The 23,748-nt window shown below is 42.1% G+C and overlaps 1 protein-coding gene across 1 annotated transcript in view; it reads right to left on the bottom strand.

The window, feature by feature from the left end:
• The window catches only part of LOC143279832 (phospholipid-transporting ATPase ABCA1-like), a 92,789-nt gene that overhangs the window by 56,506 nt on the left and 12,535 nt on the right, over window positions 1-23,748 (bottom strand). Inside the window, 13 exon segments of the mRNA XM_076584063.1 lie at window positions 515-629; window positions 1,241-1,334; window positions 2,426-2,662; window positions 4,048-4,167; window positions 7,223-7,362; window positions 9,850-10,102; window positions 11,315-11,401; window positions 12,369-12,644; window positions 13,085-13,212; window positions 14,913-15,046; window positions 17,481-17,622; window positions 19,072-19,168; window positions 19,580-19,768. Coding sequence (XP_076440178.1) covers window positions 515-629; window positions 1,241-1,334; window positions 2,426-2,662; window positions 4,048-4,167; window positions 7,223-7,362; window positions 9,850-10,102; window positions 11,315-11,401; window positions 12,369-12,644; window positions 13,085-13,212; window positions 14,913-15,046; window positions 17,481-17,622; window positions 19,072-19,168; window positions 19,580-19,645 — 1,889 coding nt within the window. The 5' untranslated portion in view covers window positions 19,646-19,768.

The raw sequence follows: 23,748 nt of genomic DNA, 5'->3' as shown, positions 1-23,748 counted from the left end.
AACTACCAACCTCAACAACCCTCTAGCTGGAGGTCCTATGCTCTGACCACCTGGCTATTGCACCTGTTGGTTGATTCCATCCATTGGGATGGAAGGGAAGGGTGCAAACTGGGAAGAAAGGAGGAGAAAAAGAGTGGAAAAGGAAAGAGGATGAGTATGAAGGGAAGGAAGTGAAAAGGGGAAGGGGAACGAAGGGTGACGGCAGAACAGTCCACACATACTCTGCATCCATCATCACACTTTCTCTATTTCAACAAGTAGAAAAAAACAAAACAAACCCAGTTCTCATAAACTTTGATATTAATTTTGCGGTGATCATCCACAAGCCAACCTACCCTGTCTCCATGTATGAAAAGCACAGAGTACTGAAAAGCACAGAGTAATGAAAAAGTAACACATTAATGAGATAATACCTGAAACAGCAGTACTGACAACAGTACATCGACCAACAATACTAATGGTGTTAACAAAACAACACCCACAACAACACACTACACAAAATACCAATACTCACTTGTCACGGAGCTTCTTGGTGCTGTCAACGTAGTCCGAGTTCATTCGGATCTTGTACTTTATGAAGGTGGGAATCTCATTTCCATTTGTCCCCTCCATATTCTCAAAGATTAGTGCTGTAAAGGAAATAAAGGACATACATGCCAGTCTAGTACTGATATCATGTAGCTTTGTCAATCAGCAACAATGATGACAACAACAATAAAAAAAAAGACAATGATGATGATGATGATGACGATTACATTGATAATGAAAGGCAGATATGGATATAAATACACACACATTTGAAGACACACTAACACATATATTTCTATGCACACACCTGAATGCACACATACATACACACACACACATTTGAAGACACACTAACACATACATTTCTAAGCACACACCTGAATGCACACATACATACACATGCACTTACAAACATCCACATGCACCCATACACATCCACACATGCATATGAACACACACACACACACACATGTATATGAAATACATGATTTCGGGCACATATGCATAGTCATATGTATGAAAATGGCCCACATTTACTCTAATGAACGTGCACACATTTTCACAGGTGCAGCACACACATACTGCAAACACACAAAAACATCCCCACAAACACAAATTCACATGCACATGTACAAGCAGAGAATATCTTGATGTATACTCATCCCCCCAAAAAAAACAACAACAAAAAACAACAAGTGAATCTTCATCTTACCAGCCCAAAATGTGTTGTTTTCAATCAGAGGCAAACTATTTCCCACCAAGTCAGCCTCAGAACTGTAGGGCTGAAACTTGTCGAAGCGGAAACACTGCACACAGAACACAGCCACATCAATGGGATGACTGACTGAAACCTGAATTGAAATCTTTAATGCAAACCATATGACTGGTGTCACTTGTGACAATGAAATCCCAACATCACAAACCATGAAGTTTAAAAAAAAAAAAAAAAAAAAAAAAAAAAGACTTACACTATTATCACTCCGATTCAAATCATGTTCTTTTTGGTTCAATCAAAAATATGTAAAACTGAATTTGAAAAAGAAAGAAAGTAAAAGAAAAGAAAAAAAGAAATGGTGTAAAGTAAAACTAAACAGTTCAGTTCCACAGAAATATATCAAAAATACAAATGTCAAGTCTAAACCACACAGCAAAATTTAGTCAAACCAAAACAATTTGCTGTTTGCAGACTTAAATTCAAAGCAAGCCAAGAAGAGCAAGAAGTATGAAAGGATAAAAAAGAACTTGGACACTGCTTTGATCACATAAAATTAACTTTGCTACCAGAGTATGGTACAAAGAACAGAGAGACGCAAACACTACACAGAGTATGGCACAGAGAGACATATACACTACACAGAGTATGGCACAGAGAGATGCAAACACTACAAAGAGTATGGCACAGAGAGACGCAAACACTACACAGAGCATGGAACAGAGAGACACAAACACTACACAGAGCATGGAACAGAGAGACGCAAACACTACACAGAGTATGGCACAGAGAGACACATACACTACACAGAGTATGGTACAAAGAACAGATATACACATAAACCACTACCAGAGTATGGTACAAGGAACAGGGACACACATAAACCACTACCAGAGTATGGTACAAGGAACAGGGACACACATAAACCACTACCAGAGTATGGTACAAGGAACAGGGACACACATAAACCACTACCAGAGTATGGTACAAGGAACAGGGACACGCATAAACCACTACCAGAGTATGGTACAAGGAACAGGGACACACATAAACCACTACCAGAGTATGGTACAAGGAACAGGGACACACATAAACCACTACCAGAGTATGGTACAAAGAACAGAGAAACATTACACAACCAGAGTATGGTTGGGAAAAAAAAAAAAAAGAAGAAGAAAAACTGACCTGAGCATAGTTCCGAGTCATGTTCATCAGACTGTCGACGTTCTCCAGGGCGTCTTTCCAGTCATAGCTGGCCGTGCCGTCATTGGACAGAAAGTCCCCCAAACTGTCACAGTAGGAGTCGTTCAGCTGTGGAATGTTGATGCTGACGATGCCCAGTGACTTCAGGAGGTCCAGGTTATTTCTGTTGGCGTTGATGAAGTCAACTACAAACTTGCAGTTGCCCCCTGTTGTGAAGTCCTGTGGGAAAAAAAAAGAAAAAATGAAACAAAAAAAACACACCAAAAAACAAAAAAAACCCACATCAGCCAAAAATTAATTCAGCTTATTTCTGTATCAGGAAATGTACATTTGAAAACAAACTGATTGGGCAACGAAGCTGATAACTATACATACCTTTTTTTTTCTCTACACTAAAGAATTACATACAGATTTTAAAACAGAAAGGTACATGTCTAACCAAAGACAATTACGCTTGTTTAAAGCACATGTGAAAGCATGTTGTGGAGTGGTTAACACAAAAACATGCCCACATACACAAATTCACAAGACACATATATATGCTGTCTAACTGTGGACAGTGCAACATGTACCTGACACCTGGAAGGGAGTGGCGGCCTTGTGGTAACATGCTCACCTTGAAAGTGAGACAATCTGAGGGTAAAGGATCGAACCCCATACTCACCAGAATTTTCTCCCCTTCAACTGGACCTTGAATGGTGGTCTGAGCACTTGTTATTCAGATGAGACCATAAACCGAGGTCCCATGTGTAGCATGCACTTAGCTCATGGAAAAGGAACCAGGGCTACAAGAGAGTTGTCTCTTGAAAAAGTTGTAGCAAATCCATTCTGATGTACATGTGTATGCTTGTGCACGCGATTAAAGCCCGACTGAATGACACAGGAAACGAATGATGAGCACCTACAGGCAGCTGCCAGACTGCTCTATCCATGTAGGCAGCCTGTTGTACAAATGTGTTTGTAAAACCATTTGCAAAGTGCTTTGTGTTTGGTCTCTGACTGAAGACAGATACTGTATGACTATCAATAAAAACCCCTGCGCTCAGTGTGGTTCCCACTGTGCCCTGCTATCACTGTGTCAGACAGCCTGTGTCACTGCCTCCCCTCTCCTGGCAATGTGGACAGGACACACCCGTCCCTCACGTTCAACAGGTCTCTTACTCTCCCTCTCTCTTTTTGTTGTTGTTGTTGTTGTTGCTGTTGTCACAACAGATTTCTCTGTGTGAAATTCGGGCTGCTCTCCCGAGGGACAGCGCGTTGCTACACTGAGAGCACCACCCATTTTTTTTGTATTTTTTCCTGCCTGCAGTTTTTTTTATTTGTTTTCCTATCAAAGTAGATTTTTCTGCAGAATTTTGCCAGGGACAACCCTTTTGTTGCCATAGGTTCTTTTACGTGTGTTAAGTGCATGCTGCACACAGGACTTCAGTTTATCGTCTCATCCAAATGACTAACGTCCAGACCACCACTCAAGGTCTAGTGGAGGGGGAGAAAATACAGGCGATTGTGTCCAGATTTGAACCAGTGCGCTCAAATTCTCTCACTTCCTAGGCGGATGCTTTACCTCTAGGCCATCACTCCACACATGTCAGCTGTTCACTCACCCGCAAAAATTCAATGTTGGGACTGTTCTCCAGGTAGTCATACAGACTTGGAGAGACAGTGGTCAGCCACTGGTCGGCCAGGTCAATCACTGACCCCAGGCTTTCAAACGTTCGGTTCGCCTGAAACAAGTCACAGAAAAAAAAAAACAAAACTTAAAACAATACTTAGAAATGTGGACAGTTTAAGAATGCATGACACTGGCTCCCAACACACATATGCATAAATATAACAGAGAAAAGAGATACCTTATTAGTCATTTGAAAGTCTACATCAATCTACTCTAGCTGCATCAGAAATGCTTCAACACACGCATGCCAAAAGCCATTCCACTGACCTTCAATCGAGGATGAGGTCAAAATATGCAGTCCAACAAATGCAGCCTGCAAACTTGTTGGCATTTGATTACTAGCACCTAAAACTTGGTTACTTTGAGAAACTGCTCATTAGAGAGACTATATCATACACTGATAATGTAAAAAAAATTTTTTTTAAATCATTTACCATCTTCCTGCATGGTTCATGTGCAAAGAGCAAGCCAAACCTTGCTTAATCATTTCATCTGTAACATACACCCACCCAAGGATGTATGTCCAAGTACACAAGAATTAGGAATATGCCTGTCTCATAGAAGAGAATTATCATTACATCTGTACTAATCTCTCACACACAGTGCAGGAATGGGAAGATTATCTTTCAACCTGTAGTAATCTCCAGCACACAAAACAGGAAGAGGAGGAGGATCATTACACATGTACTAATCTCCAAAACACAGTGCAGAAAGATAAGGATTATCATTCAACATGTATCAATCTCTCACACACAGTGCATGAAGAGAACAATCTTTACACCTGTACCAATCTCTCACACACAGTGCATGAAGAGAACGATCTTTACACCTGTACTAATCTCTCACACACAGTGCATGAAGAGAACAATCTTTACACCTGTACTAATCTCTCACACACAGTGCATGAAGAGAACGATCTTAACACCTGTACTAATTTCTCCCCACACAGTGCATGAAGAGAACAATCTTTACACCTGTACCAATCTCTCACACACAGTGCATGAAGAGAACGATCTTAACACCTGTACTAATCTCTCACACACGGTGCCTGAAGAGAACGATCTTAACACCTGTACTAATTTCTCCCCACACAGTGCATGAAGAGAACAATCTTTACACCTGTACCAATCTCTCACACACAGTACATGAAGAGAACAATCTTTACACCTGTACTAATCTCTCACACACAGTGCATGAAGAGAACGATCTTTACACCTGTACTAATCTCTCACACACAGTGCATGAAGAGAACGATCTTTACACCTGTACTAATCTCTCACACACAGTGCATGAAGAGAACGATCTTTACACCTGTACTAATCTCTCACAGTGCATGAAGAGAACGATCTTTACACCTGTACTAATCTCTCACAGTGCATGAAGAGAACGATCTTTACACCTGCACCAATTTCTCACACACAGTGCAAGAAGAAAGCGATCTTAACACTGTACTAATCTCTCACACACGGTGCATGAAGAGAACGATCTTAACACCTGTACTAATCTCTCACACACAGTGCATGAAGAGAACAATCTTTACACCTGTACTTATCTCTCACACACAGTGCATGAAGAGAACGATCTTTACACCTGTACTAATCTCTCACACACAGTGCATGAAGAGAACGATCTTTACACCTGTACTTATCTTTCTGAAAGAAACAAGTCAGTACATTAAAACTATGTACACAGAAGGCAAAAGACTGAAATGAAATAAGAACAGAAAAGGGCCACATTCAGCAAACTTAATAATAATAACAATAATAATCATATTCATATGGCGCTGAATCTTCTGCAGAGACAAATCAAAGTGCTTTCGCACCAGTCATTCACACCCATGCATAACTCTAAAAACTGGAGGAACTGTAGACAAGGAAGAGGCAGGGAAGGGATGCTATCTTGGGAAGAGGTGGGTTTTGAGGCCAGACTTGAAAGAGCTGAGTGCAGAGACCTGATGAAGTGAAAGAGGAAGTTCATTCCAAATGCAAGGTCCAGAGACAGAGAAAGAACGGTGGCCAACAGTGGAGTGTTTGAATCTGGGTATGCGTAAACAGAGTGGATCCAAAGCCGATCGTAGAGATCAAGATGGAGTGTAGAGGTGAAGGCATCCACAGAGATAGGGAGGGGCAGATTTGTGAATACATTTATAACATAGAGTGCTGATCTTGTACTTTATTCTGTGTGAGACAGGGAGCGAATGGAGATGTTGCAAAAAAGGAGTGATGTGCTCAGATCATTTCTTTCTGAGGAAAAGTCGGGCTGCAGAGTTTTGTATGTGCAAATAGAGATTTACAATAGGCAAGGTGAGAAAGATTGAGAGAAACGAAAAGTCTAGATGTTGCATTGGTGGACAGATATTTCTGAATGGAACTGATGCACCACAATTGACAGTAGCCGGACTGAAATGTCTGACTGATAAATTTTTGCAGGACAGTGTGTTGTCAAAGACGATGCTGAGTTCCTGACTGAACTGGAAAGAGGGATGGATGTACTGCCAAGTTTGATTGTGTCAGTTGTGATGGAAGAGTTGTTTAGTTCCTATGATCATTGCTTCAGTTTTGTCCGCGTTTAATGTAACTTATTTAGAGTCATCCAGTTTTAAATGTCCAGGAAGCAGCTGGATGTTTCTTACAAGAGCAATGACAATTTTTCAGCGATATCACTCTTCTGGAGTTGAGTGTCATCAGCATAAGAATGACTGGCATTATGGCAGTTGATAATTTCAGCGAGAGGAGCAGTGTACAGTGTGAAGAGCACTGGGCCTAAAACAGATCCCTGTGGGACTCCATGTTCAATTTTAATGGGTTCAGACTGGAAATTATAAACAATGACAGACTGGAATCGATCAGTGAGACAGGATTTGAACCACTTGAGAACAGTGCCCCTGATACCAAATGCAAAATGAAGATGGGAAAGAAGGATTAAATAGTCTATTGTGTCAAAGGCAGCTGACAAGTCGAGGAGAATGAGAAGGGAAATTTGTCTTGACTCACATGCTAGCAGCAGATTATTCAGGATGTGGAGGAGAGCAGTTTCAGTGCTGTGCAAACTCCCACACACGCATGCTTACTAACACACACATACAAATCATTAACAACACCACCAACCTGTTTGATGATCTCTCGCACAGCTGGCGTGTCTGGGGCATAAGGAATGACACCCAAGACAATGGGTTTGATCTGTCGCCACAGGATTCGTGTGGTTGCCGATCGTTCCAGGTTGCTGAATATATCTTTGCACATCGGTGCTGCACGAAAACAAGAACAATAATATTTCAAGGCTGCAGTTTGATCATCAACAATTCTGTTTGACATGCACACTCATTCTTAGCATTTATGTGTACCTTACACACACACAAATTTGCATGCATTCACACACACTCACATTTACACTTGTACATTTGCCTCTTACATAATGTGTCATAGTAACAAAAAGCCATCCACACAAGCATACAACTTGGCATCTTTTTCTTTTTCTGTATTTGTGGACTGCAATTCCCATGTTTACTTTTATATACAAGTGACTTTTTACCTGCTTTTTACCCTGGCATATAGGGAGCCACACTCTGTTTTCAGGACTGTGCATGCTGGGTATGCTCTTGTTTCCAAAACCCACTGAACACTGACACGGAATACAGGATCTTTAACATGCGCACTTGATCTTCCGCATGTGTGTACACACAAAGGTGGTTCAGGCAGTAGCAGGTTTGCACATATGTTGACCTGTGAGATAGAAAAGCCTTCATCCTTAACCTACCAGGTACGTCGAAACTGGTGATCGATCTCAGGAAACTCGGAAGAGAATCCAGTGCTGTAATCATTTGGCAACCACATCCGTCAGAGACATATCCCAATTTGTTACTCAACTTTTTAGCTGGCAGAGGCGACTTTAGTTGACTAGACTGTTCACAACCACATCCGTCAGAGACATATCCCAATTTGTTACTCAACTTTTTAGCTGCCATAGGCGACTTTAGTTGGCTAGACTGTTCACAACCACATCCGTCAGAGACATATCCCAATTTGTTACTCAACTTTTTAGCTGCCAGAGGCGACTTTAGTTGGCTAGACTGTTCACAACCACATCAGTCAAAGACATATCCCAATTTGTTACTCAACTTTTTAGCTGCCAGAGGCGACTTTAGTTGGCTAGACTGTTCACAACCACATCAGTCAAAGACATATCCCAATTTGTTACTCAACTTTTTAGCTGCCAGAGGCGACTTTAGTGGACTAGACTGTTCACAACCACATCAGTCAAAGACATATCCCAATTTGTTACTCAACTTTTTAGCTGCCAGAGGCGACTTTAGTTGGCTAGACTGTTCACAACCACATCAGTCAAAGACATATCCCAATTTGTTACTCAACTTTTTAGCTGCCAGAGGCGACTTTAGTTGGCTAGACTGTTCACAACCACATCAGTCAAAGACATATCTCAAATTGTTACTCAACTTTTTAGCTGCCAGAGGCGACTTTAGTTGGCTAGACTGTTCACAACCACATCCGTCAGAGACATATCCCAATTTGTTACTCAACTTTTTAGCTGCCAGAGGCGACTTTAGTTGGCTAGACTGTTCACAACCACATCCGTCAGAGACATATCCCAATTTGTTACTCAACTTTTTAGCTACCAGAGGCGACTTTAGTTGACTAGACTGTTCACAACCACATCCGTCAGAGACATATCCCGATTAGTTACTCAACTCTTTTGCTGCCAGAGGTGACTTTAGTTGACTAGACTGTTCACAACCACATCAGTCAAAGACATCTCAATTAGTTACTGAACTCTTTTGCTTCTAGAGGCGACTTTAGTGGACTAGACTGTTCACAACCACATCCGTCAGAGACATCAGAGACATATCCCGATTAGTTACTCAACTCTTTTGCTGCCAGAGGTGACTTTAGTTGACTAGACTGTTCACAACCACATCAGTCAAAGACATCTCAATTAGTTACTGAACTCTTTTGCTTCTAGAGGCGACTTTAGTGGACTTGACTGTTCACAACCACATCCGTCAAAGACATATCCCGATTAGTTACTCAACTCTTTTGCTGCCAGAGGCGACTTTAGTGGACTAGACTGTTCACAACCACAGGCAGTTTTAGTCGAAACTGAGGGGTCATGTTAAACAGGCCATAACAAAACTTGACAGCTGCAGCCACTTTTCCTGTGCAATTGGAAATGGATTAGCCTTCCCACCTTTGACATGTACCAAATCATGTGACTGAAAGCACTGAGCCTTCTTTTAACATGTACCAAATCGTGTGACTGAAAGCACTGAGCCTTCTTTTGACATGTACCAAATCATGGGACTGAAAGCACTGAGCCTTCTTTTGACATGTACCAAATCATGGGACTGAAAGCACTGAGCCTTCTTTTGACATGTACCAAATCATGGGACTGAAAGCACTGAGCCTTCTTTTGACATGTACCAAATCATGTGACTGAAAGCACTGAGCCTTCTTTTGACATGCACCAAATCATGGGACTGAAAGCACTGAGCCTTCTTTTGACATGCACCAAATCATGGGACTGAAAGCACTGAGCCTTCTTTTGACATGCACCAAATCATGGGACTGAAAGCAAGGAGTCTACAATACTTGGTGCTGGGGAGAGTTTTTCCACACAGCAACTTGGCGGTGAAAGAGTTATGAAAACAAGGTAGGAAGAGAAGAAGGAAGAGAATGGCTACGATGTCGACCCACACTTCCGGATCCCACAGTGCACTCACTGACGCCATCCAGTTGGTCCTTCTTGTCGTAGGACTTCAGTCGACCTTCAGTCTGCTGCTGCTCCTGGTTGCTCAGAGCACCCTGGTCATCTGAGTTCAGGTTGAACAGACTCCTGTCGCGTCCGCACAGCGCTCGCCCAAAGATGCTGCCGAAGTCGCCCTGGCTGGAGGCGTTCCTGAAGAACTCCTGGAACACGCCGGCTTGGTCTGCCAGGTCTCCCCCGAACAGCTGGACGCTCTCCAGTTTCTGAAGCTGTTGGGAAATAAGAGGGGATATTTTTGTTGTTGTTGTGTGGTATATGTGAGGCCCTGCCTTCCAGTGCAAAGCCCTTGACACAGTGGATATGGTGATTTTCTGTGGAAATATAATTGTGAATTCACTGCCCCAGTGGCTGTAAAAGACTATGGGACTTTTAACCTTTCAGTCTTGAAAGTATGTGGGGTGGGATATGGTGATATATAGTGGATATACAAACATTGTGAATTCACTGCCCCAACAGCTGTGAAAGGCTATGGGACTTTTAACCTTTAAGGTATATGTCAGTCCTAAAGTATGTGGGATGGGACTTCTCTTTATTTCTAAAGGTCAACAATACCATTTGTATTCTGCACCTCTTGTCTGTATCTGAACAGTTTCTGCGGCTGGTATGAAAAAAAAAGAAGGGATTTTTGTTGTTGTAAAGTATGTGGAAGTCTTGGAAGCCCATGGGTTAGGACTTTTTTTAAATTTATGAATGTCAGCATGATAGTCTGGGATTCTGCATTCACTGCCCATGCTTGAACAAAGTAATTATTTCCATTACGCACTTCTTGCCTGTTTCAGTATCTCCAACATAGGGATAATATTGATTCTATACTTCTATTGTATCTACAAACAACTCTGAGACACTACGGGATTGTTCTGCATGTCTCATGTATGCGACGGGCGCAAAAGCCGAGTGGTTAAAGCGTTGGACTGTCAATCTGAGGGTCCCGGGTTCGAATCACAGTGATGGCACCTGGTGGGTAAAGAGTGGAGATTTTTCTGATCTCCCAGGTCAACATATGTGCAGACCTGCTAGTGCCTGAACCCCCTTCGTGTGTATATGCAAGCAGAAGATCGAATACGCACGTTAAAGATCCTATAATCCATGTCAGCGTTCGGTGGGTTATGGAAACAAGAACATACCTTGCATGCACACCCCCGAAAATGGAGTATGGTTGCCTACATGGCGGGGTAAAAACGGTCATACACATAAAAGCCCACTCGTGTGCATACGAGTGAACATGGGAGTTGCAGCCCATGAACGCAGAAGAAGAAGAAGTCTCATGTACGCTACATGACTGTCCAGATTCAGTATGTCTTACATACATACCCAACACACGAAGTAACTGTTCAGACTGTGTATGTCTTATGTACGTATCCAAGACACAACTTGATTGTTCAGAATTCTGCACGTGTTATGTAAATCTCCAACACACTCACATCAGATGGGAGGCGAAGCAGTGTCTCCAGAAGCTGCTCATCTACATTGGGAGTGGCTCCAGTGTTGTCCAGCACATACTTCCGCAACTGGGAAATAAACAACAACAAAAAGAAACATGAAGCAGGTTTCAGGGCTCAAATCTGATGATAAATGATATATTAAAATCAACCATTAACATGGACAGACAGACAAACAAGACACATACAGACAAACCAACAGGTGAAACAACAGATGGACACAGAGACATATGCAGACACACCAACTACAAAATGACAGATGTGACCAACCACATGCATATGCACACAGAAATCAGTCAGGATGCTGATTCCAGACTATTACCAACCCCTCCAGCATACAATAAAAAATCACAAGGTCGGTGCTCTTTCTCCTATCTTGGCCCAGCAGTGTGGATCAGTTGCCATTTCAGTCTGTCACTGGGATTCCCCACTTAATACTCACCTCTTCCATTCTACCTACCATCTAACTGATTGATGTGCCTCTTAAGTTATGCTGGTTGTGTGTGTGTGTGTGTGTGTGTGTGTTCGTCTTCAGTTTAACGTCTTTCCACTTGAAGTGATATTAGACAAAAAAAACCCAAAAAAACCAACCGTGGGGGTAGGGGTTGTGGGAGGGGGTGGGGGTAAAAGTGTGTGTATGTGTGGAGGGTGAATAGGGAGAGACAACGCTAGGGAAAATGGAAACGTGTGTGTGTGTGTGTGTGTGTGTGTGTGCGCGCGCGTGCGTGCATGTGTGCGTGCACAGACACATGCATGTGCGTGGGTGTGCGCATGTGTGCTTGTGCCTGCACGTGCTCAAAACTACCACAAATACCACAAATGCCATGTTTGGGAGGTTTGAGCATCAATATCTGCAACACTACCATCACTATCATGTGTGTTATGGTTGATTATGGTCAGTCTTTTTGGGGCATAGCTGCTGCTTGTGAAAGAGTAGACTGCCAGCGCACTGAAATAACTTGACGAAAAACACTGTATGAATGCCAATCATCAACATCATCATCATCATCATCATCATCACTATCATCGCACCTACCTCATCCAGAGTGCTGCCCAGGTCAAAGTTGTCACGGAAGTCGGTGAACAGCTCCTGGCCCTGCTCCAGGGTCAGGTTGCACAGCTGGGCCTGCAGGTCCTCTGCCTGGGTCTGGTTGGGGAAGTTGAAGTAGCGGAGGAGCTCCCCCTCCTCACACACACGGTCACGCAGGTCCACCAGGGTCTGGTTGCTGATGGTCAGGTTGCTGGTGGTGGAACCGTTGATGAAGTCCAGCACAAACTGACTCACGTTACGCCAGTCACCATCAAGGAAAATCTACATAGTAACGAAAACACACAGTCAAAAAAAATGCTGTACTGAGATAAATAGATTGACAAGGAGGGGGAGAGAGAGAGGGGGGAGGGGGGGGGGCTAGAGAGGGCTAGAGAGAGGCAGACAGAGAGAGAGAGAGACAGAGAGAAACAGACAGCTAGAGAGCGGGAGACATATAGACAGACAGAGAATGACAGACAGCTGGAGAGAGAGAGACAGATGGACAGAGAGAGACAGAGTGAGAGAGAGAGAGAAATAGATAGCTTGAGAGAGACATACAGACAGACAGTGCGATACAGACAGCAGGATGGAGACAGTGGACACACACACACACACTCACACAAACTCACACACACACACACACACTCACACAGAGTGAAAATGACAAAGACAGACAGAAATAAACACAGACAGACAGACGGAGACAAGGAGTCCTTCATCACCCTTTCCACAGCCAGCGAGGCGTTGAGCAGCGTGTCGAGGGCCTCAGGAGTCAGAGAGATGTTCTGACTGACCACCTCTTGGCGGATCTGCTCAGGGTTCACAAAGAAACCCGATATGTTGACACCCCCTGTAACAAACATCCATCATGTCAGCAATATTGTTGGGGGCAGGGTTGGGTAGGGGGGTATACGGGTGTGACTGTGTATGGGGGACTTGGAATGAGGAATGTGCGGTGTGGGAGTAATGCCACTGAAACTGTAGCAGATGAAGGGGCTGCAGAAAAAAAAGAAAAAAGATTGGGGGTACTTTGTTGGGGGGGTACTTTGGATACTGGTATGTTCAATTCAAATCAAATCAAAAAACAATCTTTATTGATCCACACTGGAAATTTATTTAGCACAATCACAGGCTCCTGATGGACACATATGTTATATGATCAAGCACACCACAAAACAGAGATCAAAACTAGTCAAATAAAAATTCCACAATAACTGTCAATAGGCTAAACCAGCAACACACACCACACACACACACACACACAAACACACACACACATGCAAAACAACAACAGCAACAGCAACTTGCAACATTCACTCATAATGTCAATAATTCTGTTTGGGTTTTTTTGTTGTTTTTTTTGCATGAATTAATACATGATACATTCTTGGTAATTTTGTGTGTATATGTGTGTGTGTGCGTGTGTGTGTGTGTGTGTGTGTGTGTGTGTGTGTGTGTGTGTGTGTGTGTGTGTGTGTGTGAGAGAGAGAGAGAGAGAGAGAGAGAGAGAGAGAGAGAGAGAGAGAGAGAGAGTGTGTGTGTGTGTGTGAATAGAATAGAATAGAATAGATTTTATTGTCATGAAACCGTAAGGTTTATAAGACACAAGTGCAATGGTAAATAAATGAATGAATGAAAAACACACAATTAATCAATCAGTTAATGCAGTAAATTGCAGCAGCATTCATAAACAAATTTTCCTAATCTTGTTTGTATATATTCATCATCTGTTAGCATCACCTGACTGTGAATATTTCCTGTGTTATTCGAATTTTGAATATCTTTTAAAAATTGTTGCCTTAAGGGTTTATATTTAATACAATGATCAAGAAGATGGATTTCGTCTTCCAGGATGTTACACTTGTTGCACAATCTGTCTTCTTGTGGAATGTGTGTGTGTATGTGTGTGTGTGTGTGTGTGTGTGTGTGTGTGTGTGTGTGTGTGTGTGAGTCTGTGTGAGTGTCTGTGTGTTTCTGTGAGTGTGCAAACATGTGTGTATGCAGTGAACATGTACACTGTTTACAACATCAGAGAATGGAATCAGTTGACACTGCTCTGAACCAGGAATAAAGCAGTCAACATAACACCACCAAACTATTTTTCTATTTGTATTTGTATTTCTTTTTATCACAGCAGATTTCTCTGTGTGAAATTCGGGCTGCTCTCCCCAGGGAGAGCGCGTCGCTATAATACAGCGCCACCCATTTTTTTGTATTTTTTCCTGCGTGCAGTTTCATTTGTTTTCCCTATCGAAGTGGATTTTTCTATAGAATTTTGCCAGGAACAACCCTCTTGTTGCCGTGGGTTCTTTTACGTGTGCTAAGTGCATGCTGCACATGGACCTCAGATTATCATCTCATCCGAATGACTAGCGTCCAGACCACCACTCAAGGTCTAGTATAGGGGGAGAAAATATCGGCGGCCAAGCCGTGATTCGAACCAGCGCGCTCAGATTTTCTCGCTTCCTAGGCGGACGTGTTACTTCTAGGCCATCACTCCACAATCCAACACAAGACATCATCCACAACCTGCACATCCTCATCACTGACCTACGGACGACTGGTTCCTGATGACGTTGAACAACTGCTGGAATGTCTCAAAGTCTTCCAGCAGCCGCGTCAGTTCCTCCCGGTCTGTGCTGTTGGACAGCAGTATCTCTATGTCGCCAATGACGGTGGATATTCTGCACAGCAAAAAAAAAACACACATAACTTTGTTTCTAACTCAACACAACATCTCTGTATCACCAATGATGGTGGATATTCTGCACAGCAAAAAAACAACAAAAAAACAACACATAACTTTGTTTCTCATTCAACACAACATCTCTATGTCACCAATGATGGTGGATATTCCGCACAGCAAAAAAAACAAACAACAACAACACACATAACTTTGTTTCTAACTGAACACAACATCTCTATGTCGGCAATGATGGTGGATATTCTGCACAGCAAAAAAAAAAACAAACCCCCAAAAACACACACATAACTTTGTTTCTAACTCAACACAACATCTCTATGTTACCAATGATGGTGGATATTCTGCAAGCCAAAAAACAACAAAAAAACAACACATAACTTTGTTTCTCATTCAACACAACATCTCTATGTCACCAATGATGGTGGATATTCTGCACAGCAAAAAAAACCCAAACACACATAACTTTGTTTCTAACTCAACACAACATCTCTATGTCACCAATGATGGTGGATACTCTGCACAGCAAAAAACAACAACAACAACACACATAACTTTGTTTCTAACTGAACACAACATCTCTATGTCGGCAATGATGGTGGATATTCTGCACAGCAAAAAAAAAAAAAAACCCCCAAAAACACACACATAACTTTGTTTCTAACTCAACACAACATCTCTATGTTACCAATGATGGTGGATATTCTGCAAGCCAAAAAACACACATAACTTGTTTCTGACTCAACAGATCTATTTCCTCCATCCATAAACATAGAAATCAAGTCATATGAAAAATATAAACATCTGATGAACTGTCCCAGGTGAACCACTGTGGATCTTCAAGAAGTCTGCAGTAAAATGCTCAAGTGTGATACCACATTTACTTTGTTTCTGACTCAACAGATCTATTTCCTCCATCCATCAACACAGAAGTCAAGTCATATGAAAAATATTAACATCCGATGAACTGCCTCATGTGAATCAGCATAGGTCTTCATGAAGTTTGCAGTAAAATGCTCAAGCTTGACAACACACAGAAGCCAGCATTCACCAAAACGTTAAGTGACAGTGTCTTTTCACAATGTGCATATCGCTCAGTTTCTTCACCTTTCAAGAATGGTCAGAAAGGATAAGAAAGGTAGAGACCTGTGCACAGTCTGCAGAGAACAGTCTTCTTCTCTTTTCCCTATGTTGTGTGACAGACGTAACAAATTCCTTGTCACTGGGATGGATCTGGAATGGCATATTTCTGTCAGGCTTGAAGTTCTGTTCCCCTGCCACAGGTTGGTTTATATAGGGCTGTATCTTGGGTCTGATATTTCTATGTATGAAAATGTAGTGTTAAAAATTATACACACGTATCACTCACACACACACACACACACACACACACACACAAATGCACCCATGTACACATATACATGCCAGTGAATTCACACAAACACATACAAGCTATGCAATGCTTCCGCAACCAACCCACACATATATGTGACCTTAACACATTACCACTGTGGAACCACACATGCAGTAAATTTGATTTCATGGTATGGTCCCATTGCAATACTGACCTTGATTATCACTCTACTTGTTGTTCCAGTGATTGTGTTGCTTTATTGTATTGTAATGCTTTTTGTCACAACAGATTTCTCCATGAGAAATTCTCTGCCCAGGTACAGCATGTTGCCACACTGTAGTGCCACCCATTTGTTTCTTCTGGGTTTTTTTCTGCCTGCAAGCGCATTTCATTTTCTATAAAAGTAACTTTTTCTACAGAATTTAGCCAGGAACAACCCTTTTGTTGCCAAGGCTTTTTTGATTTTATTATATGAGCTAAGTGCATGCTGCACACAGGACCTCATCTGAATGGTCAGCACTAGACCGCCACTTCACATCAAGTGGAGGGGGGTGTCAGGGTGTCACATTCCAGTCTGTATACAGGAATCAAACCTGTGGACACTGGCTTCCTAGCTGGGTGCATAACCATGACACAACCACCACCCCTCGATAGGAAGGGCACCACTCACAAGAAGGGAGGTGGCAGAATGGTTACAATGCTTATCTGCCAATACTGGGATGTCCGTGAGGGTCAGGGTATGAATCCCAGTCTCGCTCTGTCTCCCAGGTTTGACCTGAAAATCAAACTGAGAATCTAGTCTTTCAGATGAGATGATAAACCAAGCACCCATGTATAGCAAGCACATAGCGCACTGAAAAAGAGCCCATGGCAACATAGGTGTTATCTTCTGGCAAAATTCTTTCGTAACAATCCACTCTGATAGGTACACAAATATATACGTATATGCATGCACTCAACGCCTGACTGAACACTTAAGTTTTTTAAGTTGTGGTGTAGCGTGTATGGACTTGTCTGCATGCAGTGACACCTTTTTGAGAAACTGACAAAAACTGAAACTAACAGGGACGAGTTGAAGGAGGGCAGAGTGCCGGGCAGTTCGTCGTCGGTCAGCTTCTGGTTACACTCGTTGTTGAAGGTGCAGGCATAGCTCTGCAGGAAGGCGATGGTGCCTGCTGAGGGCATGGCTTTCCCGTCATAGTGACCTGAGCACAGAGAAAACATGAATGAATGAATGATGAATGATATGGATACTTATATAGCCTATCCTCGGTCAGAGATCAAGCTCTAAGCGTTTTACAAACGCGGGGTCATTTGCACAAAAGAGATATTGATACTCATATAGCGCCTACCCTCGGTCTGAGACAAAGCTCTAAGTGCTTATCAAACACAGGGTCATTTGCACACAACAGGCTGCCTACCTGGGTAGAGCCGACTGACGGCTGCCACTGGGCACTCAACATTCATTTCCTGTGTCATTCAATCAGATTTCAGGCACGCACACATACACACTCAAGACAGACATGTAATTTTTTACGTGTATGTCCGTTTTGTTTATTTACCCTACCATGTAGGCAGCCATACTCTGTTTTCAGGGCAGTGCATACTGGGCATGTTCTTGTTTCCATAACCCACTGAACGTTTAACATGGATTACAGGGTCTTTATCAGGTTTCATTTTCCTCTGTCACTTCAGGCGTGTACCTTTGCCGAAGAAATCAATGCAGACACGTGCATGGTATTGATTTTTCATTCCATAACTTTGTTACCTGTCATCTGATCTTATCTAAGCCATATATCAGATTACATGATCTATCAATTATCACATCAGTTATTTGCTTGTGCAGCAGATTGCTGTCTTGTTCTGTCTGTTTTTACTTCATATTCTCTCTCTCTTCTCTCTCTCTCTCTCTCTTCTCTCTCTCTCTCTCTCTCTTATACACACTGACAGTGATACATATATTAGAATTGCACACATGTACATAGAAACTAGTGATGGCACAAGTCAACAAATTCACTCACCTATTCAATCACAATGACAAAATAATATATACAACAGAAACACACACACACACACACAAACACAGAGAGAAACACACACACACACACTCACACGCATACTCACTCATACTTGTATATACAAGTATAACTCATTATACACTCACATGCACTCACTCATACTAGTATTGTATGTATAACGCACACGCACACACACACACACACACACACACACGCACACGCCGCCCTCCTGTCATCACCAGCACAAACCATTTTTCAAGACAAATCAAAAAGCAAAACCCTGAACCATCACACACATGAGCAACATTCAAACAAAGCCAAACAAAGCAAATCTAAACAAAACAGAAAAAAAAAGAAAAAAGAACAACAAAAAACCCACAAAAAACACCACAACAACCAACAACAACAACAAAGTAACAAAAAACAAAACAAAACAACAACACTGATAAGTGAATTAATAAAGAATAAATAAATAAATAAATAATAATAATAACAAGCATTCATGATGTGTTATGCCTCCTTAGCACATAGGCCCAGAGCACATGCAATTAATCAAATAACTAAATAACTAGATAAATAAATAAATAAATGAAATCAACTGTCTCGGTCAGTTCACTGCCGACAAAACAGCATTACATTCAGGTTTGTCCTCTTTCAGATCAGGACGCATACGCACAGCCACCAGAATGAGGAAGAGACAGAGTGGCCACACTATCTCCACCACCAGTCGGAACTGAAACACAGCAGCATGTTGTCATAGTACCTCTGGTAACTACACACCCGAAAACACAAACAACAAACACATGCATGAGGGGCTGCAGTCAATGCTCCTTCTTATTAGAGTTAACATTTTTCGATTAGTGATATTCGCTACAATCAATTTGGGTTTTTTCCTGTGTTGTTTTTCTTAAAGAACTTCAAAAAGCAGGATACACCCACTCACACACACACGCATGCACGCATACATGCACATACACACACATGCTCGCACATGCACATACACACACCCACACACACATGCACACACACATGCACATACACACATCCACACACACACACACACACGCACACTCTCACACGTGTACACACACACACACACACACACACAAACAACTTTCCACCTGATGCCCAACGCCCAACTCACTGGCTGCCTCCGACGAAGCGTGAAGTTTTTCCACAGCAGCAGACGCAGCTGGTTCCAGAACCCCATGGCTCCCTGTGGCGGGGTACCTGACCGATACCTGAAGTCTCCTGTCACACTCCAGGTACCGCTGGACCTACCAGGTCACACACCAGCTGGTGCTGTGAGCAGTGTCTTGTTGTTAGCTATGACCTGTTGAGTAACACAGATGGGCTGGGCATGATCTTAAACCCCCTTGAGCGCCAAGCACATATCACATACGTGCATAGTGACGTCACTGATGACGTTATCAGAAGGAGGGAAATTCACACAGTTTATCTCCAGTGGTATATCTCCAGACCATTTTCTCAGTTTTGGGCTTATTGTTCTGGATACTGTTTTATGACTTGAAACACCACTTTCTACTGTTATTTCCCCCTGGCACTGAAGGGGATTTAAATAATTTTTTTATATTTTTTTTATTGGCAACTGATGCTGCTGTTCTGAGCAGCTTCTATCAAATATTTACCGATGTGCTGTTCTGGTAACAGAAATCATGTGCTGTAAAGCTCATTTTGTTGTTGTGCACATGATCATGCACACATACACACACTCACAAAATCACTCACTCACTCATTCTCTACCTCTGTCTCTCACAAACAAACAACCTGACTTACATGTGCTTCTTTTCATGAGTCAGAAAAGCCTGAAAAGATCTCTTGTTTCAGGAAGTTCCACTCATATCATTTACCTGAGTGATAGCAAATCTAACGATTGCAACTTTTGTTCTGATAGTTTAGGCTATGCAAAGTCTGGTCAGCTGATTGGAAATATTTGTTCTCTTTTAAAATGGAAAACTTGCACTACTTTAACCAAGAATGTGATTTTTTTCCCCCCAGGATGACGCTATCTTTTCCAAAAGCACTGTATACAAAAGGTTTAAACTTTGAACTCCAAACTAAATCCCCAAGGAAAAAGACGGACTTTTCTTTCTCACAAAAAGTTCATAATGGGGAGAGAACATCCGTGATCATGAAACAATGCCTACAGCACTTGCTAATGAAGTCAGCGTGGTGGTTTTGCAAGTCAGTCACAGCATGGGGCCTGATGATGAGTTGGCTTTGAACAGAGTGCAGCTGGGAAACAGGACACATCATGACATCAGTGTCAATGCAATGATTACCACACTTGCACTTTTAACTGCGCATGCATATGTGTGTGTGTGTGTGTGTGTGTGTGTGTGTGTGTGTGTGTGTGTGTGTGTGTGTGTGTGTGTGTGTGCATATATTGTATGACAGTCAGTCATTTTTTTACTCTGACCATCAGAACAGCAGAGAAGTTAACTGTAATCCCAGCTATTTGGGCTAGAATTTGATTATGTGGATAGTGTCTTGCCCAAGTTACACGCCCACATTCTCAGCCAAGAGGGTCTTAGGACAGTCAGCACTGGGATGGTTCCAAAAGCCCAACTGGCTCCCAAGGCTGAGGCACAAAGAGCAGTGCAATTTTGCCTCCTAGTTTGAGAGTCATAGTCCTTCACAAAAGACTAAACTGTAAATGATTTCCCATTGCATTGGAGAAACCATTGATAATACAGTTTTCACTTGGCTGTTGGTCCAACAGAAAATGTATGTCAGTCTATATATATATATATATATATATATATATATAGAGAGAGAGAGAGAGAGAGAGAGAGAGAGGCACAGCATATATTTATATGTGTATGTGTGTGTGTGTGTGTGTGTACGCGCGCGCGCACGTATATATATAAACGTGCATGCATATAGACAAACTGACAAAGAAAGCTTGCCTCACTGTTTCCATGGAAACACACTAACAGGACAAGAATCCTTCTCTTCTGACTCACTTCCTTTCAGATCACCACCACACCACAGCTGTATGCATTTATTTATCTACTTATTCATTTACCTGTATATTTACAGACCCTGCACTGCTGCTGAGTCACTTCACCTACTAAGCCCCTACTAACGACAATAATGGCTTAGTCGCGGAGCCAGACTGAGTGAGCGTCCCTCCCAGAGTGGAGACTGCCACCACATCCCTGAAACAACAGCCCCCCATGAATCTGCCGATACTGACGACATTGACAGAATTCACCCCAAGCACTGAAGTGGAGGGGTATCGAAACTGAGGTCACCATGAGAGCAGGGCATATAAAGGCCACAGACTTTGAGACTATTTTGTTTATATTGATGACGATGAAGGAGGAGGAGGATGACGATGATGATGACGATGTTGCTATGGAGGTCCATTTTGGTTTGGGACTGCGTGACAAGGCTGTACTCTACGCTTCCTGTCATAATGATATCCCGGCGTTAACCAGGCCCGAGAGATACAGACACTTGAAGTGTTGGTCAGGTAATTAGAACAACACACCCAAAGACGCATCCTTGAAGTGGATGACACTCAACTGTGTGGTCCCAGTCTCCACATTAAAGCCCACAGCACACTAAACTCTGGGTAGGAGCCGGCCACGGGCCGAAAAACCCACCTCCACTGGGATTCGAACCCACGTCCTCCCAGCCGTCAGTCCGCGACGCTAACCACTTCGCCACGGCGGCTGGTATTTCCATTCATTTCTTGTTTATGTGTTTGTTTGCTTTCTTTTTTACAATGCAGAAAAAAACCCACAGCACTTTACAAATGACTCAACTCACTCAGTATGGCCAGTCGTCTCCTCTCCTCTACACAGACCCCTCGGATGTCCAGTGGGTGTCTGAATGACCCAACCTTTAGCTTCCGTCGTCAGAATTGTGGTATTCTTTGTCAACATTCACCTCTTCAGTATAAGAGCCTTCCACTTGCAATATTTTGATGATGGTAATTGGGGTGAAACGCTGCTAACGTCGTCTCTTTCGCCGTTCGTAAGGAGAGAGTTAATCAAAAAGTTACACTGCAGGGATTACATGCTGCAGGAAAAAGCTTCTCCTTCTTATCATTTTTTTTTTTTTCCATTTCTTCCTGTTATTGCCCAACAAGTGTGCCTCATTAATGTGTACCTCTTAACATTGTCAAGTACTTTGAAAGACAGAAAAAGGAATGCCATCATCATGATTCATCACTATAATTTTGACCATCATGTACTGCTTCCTTCATCAGCTTTGTACGCTGATTTCTTCTTCTCCTTTGATTACATAATACAATCTGGTCACTGGTTTTACAAGAAAGACAAAGAGAAAACCACCACCACCACCACCACCAAGAAAAACAAACAAATGATAACAGAAAAGTATACAACAGAATAACACAAACAAGGTGAACCATCGGCACATACATAAAATAAAACAGCCATAAAGCACTTGAAAATGTCTGGGTGTCTGGAGTACACTCTTTTGTGACCTAAGTAGGTGACTGTGCAAATAAATACACAAAGATGTAGGCTGTGTGAACATTTTTTTCTATTTTATGTCCTGCCTCTAGTTCAATCAAGAAAACGTCTGGATGTGTGGTCTGGTTTTGGTTTTTCTGCATATGATATATATATATATATATGTATGTATGTATGTATGTATACACACACACATATAGTGATACACACACACACACACACACACACACACACACACACACATATATATATATATATATATATATATATATTTAAAATGAATAAAAGACAGTTGAAAACCAACACCTATTTTGTTAAACAAACAAACAAACAAAAAACCTACAAAAATGTGTGTGTGTGTGTGTGTGTGTGTGTGTGTGTGTGTGTGTGTCGATGTATATATGTATATATATACACATATTCAGTGTGTGTGTGTGTGTGTGTGTGTGTGTGTGTGTGTGTGTGTGTGTGTGTGTGTGTGTGGATAGATAGATTGACAGATAGATGGATTAACAGATATTAGATTGATAGACAGATCGATGAATATATTGATAGACAGACAGATAATGAATTTTGCAAGTAAAATAATAAGATTGAACACACTGTTTGACTTAGTTTTGGCAGAATGTTTTTTTTTTTATGCTCTCTAGAAACTGATACAGTTTTGAAAGTTACACATTACTGGAGAAAAATGTTTTCTTTTGGGGCAAGCAAATTGTAATCCCTTTTTTCTGTGTCACTGACAATTCTACCAATGTCTTCTTCAGTTTGGCAACCTTCCAATGAAAAGACAAACACACGCACAGGGTAGTGTTGTGACACAGCAATATTTCTTTAAGCACAT

Source organism: Babylonia areolata, chromosome 3, assembly GCF_041734735.1.
Source record: "Babylonia areolata isolate BAREFJ2019XMU chromosome 3, ASM4173473v1, whole genome shotgun sequence".
Classification (NCBI taxonomy): Eukaryota; Metazoa; Mollusca; class Gastropoda; order Neogastropoda; family Buccinidae; genus Babylonia; species Babylonia areolata.
The sequence above is the reverse complement of the archived record's forward strand: the minus strand, read 5'-3'. Positions and strand labels throughout refer to the sequence as shown.